Source organism: Micropterus dolomieu, linkage group LG11, assembly GCF_021292245.1.
Source record: "Micropterus dolomieu isolate WLL.071019.BEF.003 ecotype Adirondacks linkage group LG11, ASM2129224v1, whole genome shotgun sequence".
Classification (NCBI taxonomy): domain Eukaryota; kingdom Metazoa; phylum Chordata; class Actinopteri; order Centrarchiformes; family Centrarchidae; genus Micropterus; species Micropterus dolomieu.
The window spans coordinates 11,393,441-11,407,007 of NC_060160.1; the positions used below are offsets into that span (position 1 = coordinate 11,393,441).

Here is a 13,567-nt window from a genome sequence, read left to right on the forward strand (position 1 = left end):
CACAAGTAAAAATATGCATTAAGCAGAATGGCCCATTTTAGAATAATGTATATTATAATTATTGATGCATTAATGTGTTTATCACTCTAATTTGCAGCTGGTTAAGGTGGAGGTAATATTAATTACTTTATATACTGTATATACTGCTGGGTAGTTTAATTTAAAATAAAACTCAATAATCTAGCAGTGGATTTATATGTTGTATTAAGAATCTGAATCTGCAAAGTTACTAGTTTAACTAATGTTGTCAAATTAATGTAGAGGAGAAAAAGGTACAATATCTGCATACAAAATGTAGTATAGGTATTGTAAGTATAAAGTTGCATTAAATGTACTATGGGATGAATGACACATTAGCAAAACACAGAAAGAGTTCCTCTGCTTTTCATTTATTTCTACCAGTGAGTATGACTTATTGACTGGTCATAAATTTGCATGATTTTGGATTTTACCTTGTAGGCCCTTTCTCTTTCAGGTCTATAGAAAAATGTTAAGTATCAGTAGCATGTTGAGACAAAGAAGTGTAGAGGGAATAGTAAATTCCTTGACAGTACACAGACATATGTTCATCTTGCAAATACATCAGTAAAAACAGAGGTGACAACAATTTTGGTTTCCATCCATTTTAATTGAATTTATAGACTTTCAAACAAACTTATACAAATTGCAAAACAGCTTTTGGTAACACCTCATTGTTTTCTTATTATCATTATTTGGAAATAAATTAAGTGAATATAAAGTAAACACTGAATAGAGAACAGAAAGAATACTACCACAAAAAGCAAAAAAATGAACTAAACAGAAAAGAGGCAAAAGGGGTCAACTGCATCTCATTTGTAGGAGACTGAAGTTGAGTGCCAACCAGTCGAAACTGAAGTACCTCCTCGTGGTGAATGACACCAACATTTTGTATTGGCAATGTAATTAAAAACCCATTCTGAGCCGTCTACTTTGACATTCCTAACAGCTGATGTGCATACTACTTTGTACTGTACTACTGCTTTTATACACCAGGTGGCATCACTATCACATATCAAAACAGCCTGGTTCTGCCACCCACTCCTGACTCCACCAGTTTTCTTACTCTGTGCTTAAGAAGATTGGCTGATGTAGATGGAGGATAGCTGGCATTTTACTTAAAAGCTTCCAAAAGCAAATGTTCTTCATTGTGCACTAAACAATTTAAAATATTGTGGAGCATTTTGTGAAGTTTGCTTTTTATGTAGTTAATGTTGTAATTTTTTTGGTCTTTTTAAACAATGTACAGGCTTCCTCAGATATGTTAGACACTTGCAAAATTGCAGCTCCTGCTGTTAGATATTTTCTGTCCTCATCTGTTCCTTCATACAAAGACTTGGAAAGGACAATTTTCTAAGCGCTTTTAGTACACCATTTATCCTGTATGTCTGCAGGTAAAATATTGATGCAAGTGACTCATTAGTTATTAGTTCAATAGTTAAATGCCTGTGCATTGCAATGCATTTTGCATTTAATCAAAATAAAATCTCTCAGCATCTTTCACTACAAATCAAGATGACTAAATGAGGGGAAATCATCTTGTGGAGAACAAATAATAAAGAGACCAAGGAAAATGTTAATACCAGCTCTGTGTGGCATGTTTTTATGTGGGGGTGGAGTTGAGGCACAGGCAGGCATAACAGAGTGGAGGAATCGAGGCCCGGAGGGCGTTGTGTTCGGGTAGAGCGTGTCCACTGCCGGCAGCATCTGATTTAGCCTCTATATTTCATTCAAACTGGTCTTTTCACATTCTTTGCTGGTCTTTGGGAGTAGCACTCGTTCAATAGTTAAATATGTAAAATGTGCACAACAACCGCAAGTTCACCGCATATGCTGTAATGTGTTCAAATGGTTAAACTGGAACATGAGAGATGTTATTTGTGTCTCTTTGGATTTTTGCATCGCACAGAAACCTCAGTCTCATTGAAGGGTTCATCTATGCTTTTTGAGAGGTCAAGGCAAAACAATGTTTCTATTTAACTGAAGAAGAATTCTTTTGTCTCTCTACACAGAGAAGGCATTTCCTTACATGACACAGATCCTCAGAAAACCTCAAATGGCATTGGAAGTAAAACCACAAAAAAAAAAAGATTATTTGTTAATAATATCAAAAATACCAACAAACAGGCAAAATAAAATTTTCAACAGATTGGTCACAGCAAATTTATGTACACATACACATTAAGAAAAAGAGCTGTCAGTGGAGTTGAGGAGGGGGTGGGTGAGGGGAAGAAAGAGGAGACAGATGTGGGAAATTAGATAAGCCCTGTATCTTCACTATACAGGGGAGTTACAGGGGTTGCAGTGGTCGCAGACCAGGGACGGACAGGGTGAGACAGAAGACAGAAGACAGAATGGGGGGGGGGGGGCAAGACTGTACGTTCACCTCTTCTTGGGGGCTTGGGCGGTGCGGGGTGGGGTGACGGGCCGACCAGAATTTACACCACCATATTGGTACTTGGCCTTCTTCTCTGAGGGCTTTAGGATCTTTAAATAATGAGACACAAACACATAAGACAGAGAGCGAGGAGATACATGTGTGAGTGTCTGAGATAATGCGTTCAGTCATATTTCAAAAGGCAATTAGCATGAATGTCCCTTTAGTTGTCACACTACCTGGAAGGAGCACATGAGGGATTCATCAACACTCATCATGCCGCCTGCGTTGTCGAACTCCCCGCAGTAGTTTGGAGCAGAGAAAAGTGTGACCAGTTGGCGTTTGGCGAAGAACTCATATCCATCCTCCACAACCTGTTAGAAGACACATGACATTATTCCACCGCCCACTGCAATCAATACCAAGAAACAGATCTTCAGCTAGTTTCAGGGTCCAACTTTGCTAGCATGGCTTGGGTGTGCAAAACCACCTACACCTGAATCAATATGAAACACTCCAAAGCAGAGCTAAAATAGCTGCGGCCAATTTAACAATAACAACTGTTGTGCTCATCTGTCAGGTAAATAATATACCTGATGTCAGTGTCACAAATGCAGTAGCTTCTCATTCTCTGTTCCATATTATTTTACTTCAGCAAAAAGAAAAAAGTGATTGACAATTACTGAGTGCAAAATCGAGTTATACTGAATGATGCATGGGGAGCAGAAAAGTAGACACTATTAAAATGTGGTGTAGCGCAGGTGTCTGTGTCTTTGCATCAGCCACAGTAATTACTTCTACCAAAGACACAAACTAATGGAGGTGAGCTATCATTAAAGTGCATGGCCAACCACTTTTTTTTTTGGGGGGGGGGGGGGCAATTTACACTCAATATCCTGGCTCTCTACCTTCATTCTCTTCGTAATTACCTGGTGGGCTCTGCAGATGAGGTCCAGGTCGTGGCGGTTCAGGAACTTGCTGACCACATCTGCCCCAAAGGTGAAGGAGACCCCGCGGTCGTTCTCTCCCCAACCTTGCACATCCTTATCTGGGTCTGACCACAAAAGGTCACACAGCAGGCCTGACAGACACACATGGAGTGGAGAGATCGAAGTAAAGAACACACACAAAAAAAGAGAGCCGGCTGACTTTGCTGATGTCACGCAGGAGATCTACTGATGTCATAGTCGTTCATTCAGGAAGAAAGAGGCTAGGTGTTGTGATTTAAAGGTAAATGTTAAATTCCAGGGAGGAATACAGGAGGAAGTGAACATGCTCAGTATAAACAAGCACACACAGTACCTGTATCAGGCACGTCTGTTGGCCTCATGATCCTGCGAATCTGCTCCATTGACTGCAAATCAGGCGATAGACCTAAAAATAGAAAATAAAGAGGTTACCATTGATTGGATTTGTTACAGATGTATTTTGAACAAGGCAATCAAAAAATTCTGGTTTATGACAAAGGGAGGAAATATGTGCCAACAGTTCTCTTACCTCCGTGGCAGCAGAAGATCTTCTCATCAATGATAGCAGCAATGGGGAGGCAGTTAAAGCAGTCAGTGAAGGTCTTCCACAACTTAATGTTGAACCTGCGCTTGCCTGTTAGAACACACAAAAATGGGTTATTTGAACCAAACTTGTGTATGTGCTTCAGGGCTGTTTGCGTGTGCAGGGTGAGTTTATTTCCACTCACACTCATCGTAGAACCCATAGATACGGTTGATGGAAGCACACTCATGGTTGCCCCTGAGCAGGAAAAAGTTCTCTGGGTATTTGATCTTGTAGGCCAACAGGAGGCAGATGGTCTCCAGGGACTGTTTCCCTCTGTCCACGTAGTCACCCAGGAAAAGGTAGTTTGCCTCCGGAGGGAAGCCACCATACTCAAACAGCCTCAGTAGATCTGTGTACTGCCCATGGATATCACCTAAAAAAAAAAAGGGGGAGTGAGAGGTAAAGAGGAAGACAAGTTTGACTATTTACTGTAAGGGCAGTCATGAGGACAGGCTGCTATAGTTATTGTTTTAACAGTGGTGATGCAGTTTGTACAGACCGAAAAGGTGCAGAGATCCTGACCACATATTCACCCCCACGTATATATACACATATTGACTCCTATCTCCATTTTGATTTTTAAGAACACAACCAAATATGTCAGTTGGTGGGGGGTATCTGACTGTGCCTTTGCTTTACCTGCAGTTTAGCAGGAAGCTCTAGGATACACACACAAAATAAGCTATTACAACTGCCACCAGACGAATGCCATGGCCGACGGGAAATGAACTACTGAGGCAGAGAATGCTAATAATCCAGGTTAATCACAAAAATAAAACGACACACATACACATAACCACACAAGCTAACTTTAATTTTAACAACTCTCCCAGGATTCAGGGTCAACCTTGTCTCTCTCTGACAGTCAGGCACCGATGCGCTGAAGACGCTCTCACCAAAGCACGGGATCTCTGAAGGGGGAGCCTCACTTCATCACCTAGCCAAGACCTGCTTCCTTTTATATCCTTTTATATCCTAGCCAAGACCTGCTTCCTTTTATATCCTTTTTTATATTCTCTCTTGCACAAACTTAAAGTCGGTGAAAGAGAGAGGATATAAAAGGGAGCTGCTCTAATTCGGGATAAGTGCTCCAGACACAGATGACTGCAGAGAGCCTCGGCAGAAAGGACAGGACAATAATAACAGGTTTTGTGTGCCACACTCTTTTTATGGCAATGCCTCATTACAAGATGGCACCAAATACAAATTAAAAGGAAATAATAGGTCTTTTAACGCTGTGCAGCTGTCTGGCCCTGAGATAAAAATGACCAACATAAATTACAACTTTATATCATGAGAGTGGCTGGCATGATTTCTTCTATTTGACAGTGTCCGTCAGTGATCTACGGACCAAAACCCAAACCATAGCTGGCACCAAACCTGTATGGCTACAGGCCTGTACTTATTTTTGCCTGTGCCTTAGGATGGCATGCAAAAACACACTGTCTTCCGTGCAAATGAATGTTTAAAAGGAACAGTTCTGAATGTTTGAAGTCTAGCTCTGTCTTCAGCGCTCATGTTGTGCTGAACCAGTTGGTTTCTATCCATCAATTAGTTTCTTTGGCCTGGACACACAGCTTCAGCTTGCCATCTAGAGTTTTGATACAAGTACTGGTAAAAGCTAAAAACGTCACAATCCTTTACATTAATAATACAATATATAAACTTCAATGAAACAATGCTAATGCAGTGCTCCAGCAACATAGTCCAGGTCACAAGCTGTCACTTTAAAATCAGAAAAGCTTTTAAAAACTACTTTAGTTTTACCTTATAATGGGACAGGAAAAGGTGATGGTAGGTTGAAAGTAGGGAGCCATGAATCATAAGTGTTTTACCAAAACAAGATTTCAATTTATAGCAAAAGATTATTGCACTTGTGTTCCATTTAACATTATTTCAATATTAGTCTACTGTAATTGCAAAATGTGTCATATATTTATTATTTTGTCTATCAGCACACATACCAGTTTAAGTCTACCTTGTGCTAATCTTGCTGAAGCTGGGAAGAAACCCGAAGACTGCTAAAAGCTAGAAATACTATATAAAAACATGGACATACTGATTACTGAAAGCAACACATGCTGGACAACAGAGTAAATACAGAGAACAAAGAACAATCATTCTTGTTTGTGCCTGCAGCAAAACAGAAATGGACATGAGGGCATAAACAATTAAATGTGCTCATTTATGCTGCAATTTGCTCAGAAAAGAAAACAAACTGCAGGAAACCACATTTGGATAAAATGGTACATGCAAAGACATGGCAACATAGACTGTAATCTGTGCAGCGACAGTTGGAGGTGAGTGAACCTCCAACTGTCTGCTGTTGCTCTGTGGTAAACCTGGATAAACTGGATTATAAAATAATACTCTTTCACCACACCAATTTCTCTTTTTTTTACCCACAGTTTTCACTGCTTTGTTAATACATTTTATTTCTCTTTCCCACACCTGTGATGTTGACTTTTAACAAGTTTAAAGTAATATCATTACGAATTACTTAGCAGCCACCATTTGATGGTCTGTCTGTTGGATTCTCAAGTTTAATCTTACACTAACTATCCTTAACTCCACACTAAAGCGTTGCAGCATGACTGAATGTGAAATTGCGAGTTTTACCAATGCTAGCTTTCTATGGGCAAACACGCCGCCTGCCCTCTCACAAGAAATTATAGGGTGACAGTGAATTATTTACTTAGCACTGCCTCTGCAGTGTCAAAACATTCCGAGAATAGCAGCACAGAGATTTAGGGTTGCAAAAGGTAGAAAGTAGGAAGAAAGGAATGAGCAAAGAACCTGAGGTCAGTGTTACAAATGAGCAAACTTTGTCTAAGAAGACAATACAACATAAAAGCAATGGTGATAACATAACTCTAAATTAATACAAGGAAAAGGCAGTGCATCTTTTGACTCCCCAAGTATGCCACCCATGTTTGGTAAATCAGTGGCCAACATGCTCCTATGTACCGAAAGAACAGGTCAACAGACAAATCAGTAATAATTAAAAGAACAATAAAACAAAATGCCTATGCATGCATAATTTAATGGCCATTATATCATTAGCCTAACATCAGAGCAAGGGTACTTAAGTGATAATGTTGTAATCAAGTGTGCTGTTGCATGCCCTTGTGTAGCCAGATAATCAACTGGTTCAAAAGCACCCACATAAACACAATATCAGTGTGAGGAACACTGAATAATCCGGCTCAACAAATAAACACACACACACAGAAAAAAAAACACTCAACAAACAGGCTGATTGTAACTGTAACACAGTCTGTCTTTGCTGTTCTAGATGGCAATAAAATACATTTCCATCCACTGACAGCTCTGAAATTTATTTTAATGGGCATCCATTACAATGCAAGTCTACATTGTGCTAATCTTGCTAAAGCTGGGAAAAGATCTGAATACTGCTAAAAGCTACAAAAACATTGAAGTACATATTTCGACAGACACAGACTTTTTTTGTTTTGGCAGTCTGAAAGCAACACATACTGGACAACAGACTAAATAGAGGACAGCACACAGAGAACATTAATTCCTGCTTGTGCCTGCACCATATGTGCAGTACTTTATTTCAAGGAAACTTTTAAACAGCATGATGAGAATGATACATATAAGCCTAACATAAATAAACATGCACCCGTACTTAGAGGCCTGATTTAACAACGTGGAACGTAAATAATCAAGACAAATTACTTCAGGGTGAGAAATGAATATTGGCTGCCAGAGATATTCTGCTAAAATATGACTGAAGTGGTTACATTCAAATAAAAGACTTCATTATTATTTTTTTTGCATTCAGAAATGTTGTAGTGCTTTCTAAAATGTTTTCATCTCATTTTCCCCAGTCAGTCTCTTGTAGCCAGAAAATAATTAAAGGCATTCTATTGGACTCAGAACTAAAATGGTAAACACAGCATGCATGCCTGTGGTCTTTCTTCAGCTAATTCAACAGGCTAACAAATCAGTTACGTTTGGCTCTGAATGAGTAAGGTCCTATTATGGTGAACGTGAAACCCGTTGGTGAGGATTGTGATTGCAGGGTGCTGTTAATCATTATCATCTGTCCATTTTATTTAAGAAACAATATTACTATCTAACACATCCTCACAATGATGCTCTGATCACCATTATTGTCAACAACACTGTATTTAAAAAATCTAATTTAAATTCTTCTGTTTAAATAAATGACCAGGCCAAACACTATCAAAGCGGCCGGCTAGGGCAAAATGATGCCAGTGGTATTAAATTTAACAAATGAGAAAAAGAGTATGCGCAGAACATGATCCATGTGGCCTTAGTGAATAATTAAGTCCATTCACTGTTTGGTCTCTACAGTCAGTGGTAGTGTCCTGAAAGCCTGCCCTCAGAGCTGTGAGTTAAAGGCAAGTAATCGGTCCGCGGATAAAAGTTCAGCAACAAAACAAAGAAAATAAAGGAGAGAAAAAGAAACCTACCACAGTAGAAAAAATAACACCACCTCACACTCATGCATATTTTAGAGCAATGTACAGGGTTAGTTCGATATGATCATCAAATTACTGCTTTCCATTATCACGTTTATCACTTCAAATGCAAATACTGTCATCTGAGGGTGACAGTATATCTACAATCTAAAAGCAAATGTGTGTGGGAGGAAACTGGTATGAGGACAGCCACAAATGAACTGTGTGTAGGCCTGAGCCTATATGTGAGCTTGTGTACTGTAGTTTCAATGACTGTACATATATTATAGACATTTCAGAGTTTTTTGCAGTTGCAGCACTATACTGAAGGGAAGAGATAAAGCATGTGGGAGTGTACCAAGATGCGCTGGAGCCAGCTAGAGATACCTGTTGTGGTAACATTTCAACTGAGGAGTTGCTGCTGCAGTTGCATTGCTTTACTTCGGTCCGTCTATAATACGTGTGTAAGACAGTTATACACAATCTGTGTATGTATGTGTGCAATGGATCCTTCTATAACATACACATACCTGTGACTTAAAATATATGAACCAGGCTGTGGCAGTGTTGTCCGGTCTCTGATTAAAATAAACTTTTAAACCTTTCAGCTCAAATATGCTTTAAAGTAATTGTCACAACACTGACTTTAATTTTAATAAATTACAATGCAAAAATAAACATGTGGTGGTTGAGGAGCGCAGAAATGTAGAACACTGACCACAGATCTTCAGGGGTGCCTCGAGCTCCAGCAGGATGGGCTGGCTTAGGAAGATCTCCCTGGATTTGATGCAGAGGCCGCGCACCTCTGCCTCTGTCATCTGGACTATTTTCCCCGGGCGACATCCCCGTACTGGAGAGGAGAGAAAAGACAGCATCAGTGCTATCAACAGCTGTTATTATGATCAATGTCAGTGTTAACACAGAAGCACCAGCAACCCACGAAGTTCATCAGAATGAGGCCACGATACATTCACTTTTTACCTAAAAAAAAAAAAAAAGTACACAGTCACAAAGGAATCTTAAAATCTGATGAGCTGTGGGCGTAATGATTCTGATTATAGTTGTTTAGTCCCGGCCATACTTAAGAAACCCACTGCTTAGACTATGAAAGCAGCTTGCATCTTCAGCAATGGTGGGGGTTTATTGGCTGTGTAGTTGCACTGGTAGCTTAAGCCTACTTTCTGGCATTCTGCCACAGCTCTGGGTACAGATTTATCTTCCAACAATGAAAAAAGAAGTAAGAATTGCAAACGTTGGCTATACTCAGCAGCTGAAATAGTCAGAGATATGAAAAGTGAGATTATACAGCATAAAAACTGCTTCCTTGCTATGGCACCCTGTGGCTTGTATTAGACTGAAGTTAATGTTCCATCTAGTTTCAAAAGTCTGCATTTTGTATATTTTTTGTGTTTGGTTTATCAGAATCAGAATCAGAAATACTTAATTGATCCCCGAAGGAAAATTCTGTAATATCTGTACTGCCTCGTGGTGCAGTGTCTCTGGAAGATGGCATCCTTTCAAAAAACAGAATTAGTCACTTGATGTTACAGCTTTGCAAGAAGTGACCAATGCTAAAGGTGGTAATCTGAATAAATAAATATAAGGTGGAAGAATGGTCTTGGTGATATAACAGGGACCAATTGTGCTTTGTCACTATATTAATACATGTGCAGTAAATGTAAGTGGACAGCAATTTTCATTTATGTCTCAGTTTGGTGTCACAAAAAGCAAATCAAAGCAATGTGTGCATTTTGGTATTGACTACAAGATAGACGCCCACTACAGATTCCAATAAAGCATAGCAGAGTCTAGTGAAACAAATGCAGGTTATTCCGAAAAGTTTCCCTAAAGACTTTTCCTATTTGCATTTTTGTTTCCTTAAAAGGATGACAAATTAGAGAAAGGCTAAATAGAGAGCATGCAAAAGGAGCTGCAAATGGATTAACTGATGTATTGGTATGCAATTCCTGAAGCTTGCGTGCATACATAGACACATGTGCATATACATGCTATTTACACACTGTACTCAAACTCCCTTGCTGACTCATTAGTCGTTTAATCTAACCAAATTTGAGAGAAGTGAGTGAACCAGAGGAATATGGATCCTCACAGATGGTAGATCTGAGTGCCAAAAATTTTTTTATAGGGCTCCCCCAACCTTACTGAAGTGTTGCTTTACACCATAAATTTTTTTTTATCATCCATATACTGTATCTGCACCGCTTCATACCCACTGTGTGAGGCATGAAATTGCAGAAGCAGGGCTCTTCACTTAACGGCCAGGCCTCATAACAGCCGAGTGAGTTAAGCTTGGATGCTTAACCTGCTTGGCTTTAACACTGAACTTTTCACTGTTCGCACTTCTGCGGGCTGGCACTTTTAAAACAGATTACGTGATTAAGAACATTGAGGGGCAAAGGCAAAAATGAAGCAAGGATTTGCAGCCATCAGAAGCCAAAACACTGCGTTTGTGTGTGTGATTGTGTCACTGTACATGTGTCTGGAGAAAGTGAGACAGTGTCCCGCACGATTTTCCAAAACGTACGTATTTCCAATGAATAAGCACTCTCACTGACACTTGGCTTTCCTCCCTTTTTCTCAGACAGCAAAATATACAGTAAGCTATTTTGTGACGATGGGAGAATTCTGTGCTGAACATCAGAAAATATCAGCAAAAACCTGTACATGTGTTTCAGATCAAAACAGATTTTTTTTGTTACAAAATAAACACCTGGATTAAATTAACACCTGGATTAATGAAGGGTACAAACCTATTTGAAAGCCTGACTTTGGTTTCAGTTACAGGGTGCCTTTTCTTGGCTAGTTCCACTAAACCCTTTTGAATAGGTTTTGTTACCAGGCACAAGGACTGAAGAAAACAAAGATTACCACCCCTGTCAGAGGTACCAAGAAGCAGTTCCACAGTGACAGTGGCATTTCACTAGTACACATTTCTTACCTACAGACAACCAAAAAAAAGGTGTAAATTTATAATATACCATTTATCATATTCCTAAATTATTTGCACACGTGCTTGATTCAAACTGTTGAATAAGTTCACATCACTAACTACAAAGCTGAACAATTAAAAAAGAAGTCTATGAAACGTTAACATCCAAATCACATAGTCACGTGTAATCGCTTGTTCTATGAGCAGGAAAATAGAAAATAAAAGACACAATTGCCATCAAGATCACAGCATAACTGACCCCTATAATACATGGTTGCCAATGCCATGTCAACATATGAGCAACACAATCAACAAGTCACTGTAGTCTGAGCTACAAGGGAAACTGTTGGGAAGGATCAGCAGGAAAAATTTTGTTTCACGATTCAGACTTGAAAAGAGTTTTCCCAATAATTTCATCATTTGGTAACAATGATAACATAAAAATGAGACTGCAAGAAGCACAAAGCAGTTGCAGTGTGTCATTTTCTAGCAATTACTAGTATAAATAACAAATCTGGCGTGATGGCATAGTGCCTCGTTCCTCCAACAGAGTGACAGATACTGGTGGAAAGTATGCCAAGGACAGCGGAATTTGCCTTAGTGGTCTGGACTGACTCAGATAATAACTGGCAGGCGGAAAACTCTCTGCCTTCTCCTGAGCAGGTGGACAACCAGCACAAAAAAGATTTTTGAGCATCGTTCTATCTGCCATACCCAAAACCTGGTCCTCACACACCAACACAATTCCCTTTATTTACCAAGAAGAGAGCAATAATGTGATTGTGATCGCAACAGCAGAATAGGACATACTGTAAACTATAAATATGAATATTTGTGGACAGCTCGGAGAGTATTAATTCCTCTGTCTGCGATGTTTTTAATTTGCATCTTGTTATTCCTCACCTGTAACAGGCATTTAAAGGGAGTGTGTGTGTGCATGGTGTGCCCAATGTGCATGAGTGCACTGAATCACATCAACCTGCCCACGAAAACACACCTACAAACCCTGAGAGGAGTGAGTTACAAAAGTTAAAATTACTTCACAAAAATCAGACTACCTCACGACAACAAGGATGTAGTGATAAGGACATCAAATATTAGATGGGTTATCCATATGTTAAGGTTTAAGCCTATTTGTGTTTTTTATCGATTAGTCAAAAGAGTGCCTTTCCCAATAATGTAACATTAACCAGATCACAAATAGAAATTTAACAACATATCATGATGAAAACTTACAGGAACGCGGATATGGAGTAAAACTTAACCATGTCAAGGGCAGTGGCGCTGGTGAAAATGGGTGTTCATGTCGTAGTTAACAAATATTTACTTAACCTACCTAACAGTTAAGGGTAGAGTTAGAGGTTAGAGTAATCAGACATGATTCTGGGTTGTAACGTTATATTTTCAATGTTGTAACGTTAACGCTCAGGACAAACAGCCATTCCTCCCATAATTTGGACAATACATGAGGCGGCATAAAGCCAAAAACATCAAGCAGAAAGTTTAATTATATGATAAAGTAAGGAACACGAGCCAATAAAATTACTTGACAAGAGTAACGTAGCTATTACTGCGAAAACTGAGAAATGTAGGCGTTCACCACTGACAGTGTTTATAAACACGGCCAGCTAACTGTAGCATTAGCTAGCCGGGGATACACCATTACGAGTGGCTGACGTTAGCCCTGCTAGCTAACACATTTTTCTGCGTTTTGTGAGGCAACCGCGGTAGCTACAGAATAAAGCTCACATCGGCTTTGATGAACATAAACAGCTAACTCTGTAACATTCACAAACTGTATTGAAATTGTTCACCTTCCAGAAGCCGAGAGATGAGGCTGTCCACGTTCAATTCACCCTCCGCCATCTTCAAACTGATGTGGTACAGTGTTGGCCGCGTCGATTCCCCCTACTGACACCAGGGAGCGCTGCTGTCAAGAAAACAGTAACCGTATGAACTTGCGAAGTCACTTCAACCCATAGACTGTGTATAAAAAGCTTTAACCACATTTATATTAAATAAAATATGTTTATTAATGACTGACAAACATATTGTATGTTTTATAATAAATTCCACCCAGCATACTCGTTATTATTTTGAAAGAGATCTAAAACACAATTTGTGTTTATGTTTACAGTGTTGGGAGAAGTATAGGCCTGTAAGTTGTACTACTCATAGTACAATGTAAACATACTAATTTACAAGCAAAAGCATTTA

At 39.3% G+C, this 13,567-nt stretch overlaps 1 protein-coding gene across 1 annotated transcript; it reads right to left on the reverse strand.

The window, feature by feature from the left end:
- Positions 1 to 607: 607 nt before the first annotated feature.
- Positions 608 to 13,305, reverse strand: LOC123978979 (serine/threonine-protein phosphatase PP1-beta catalytic subunit-like). The gene is made up of 8 exons (XM_046062648.1): positions 13,165 to 13,305; positions 9,119 to 9,250; positions 4,092 to 4,322; positions 3,893 to 3,997; positions 3,698 to 3,769; positions 3,325 to 3,476; positions 2,635 to 2,769; positions 608 to 2,505 (listed from the first exon to the last, which is right to left on the reverse strand). The coding sequence occupies exons 1-8, from the start codon at positions 13,214 to 13,216 to the stop codon at positions 2,401 to 2,403; spliced, it is 984 nt and encodes a 327-aa protein (XP_045918604.1). The 5' UTR covers positions 13,217 to 13,305; the 3' UTR covers positions 608 to 2,400.
- Between the last annotated feature and the right edge of the window lie 262 nt (positions 13,306 to 13,567).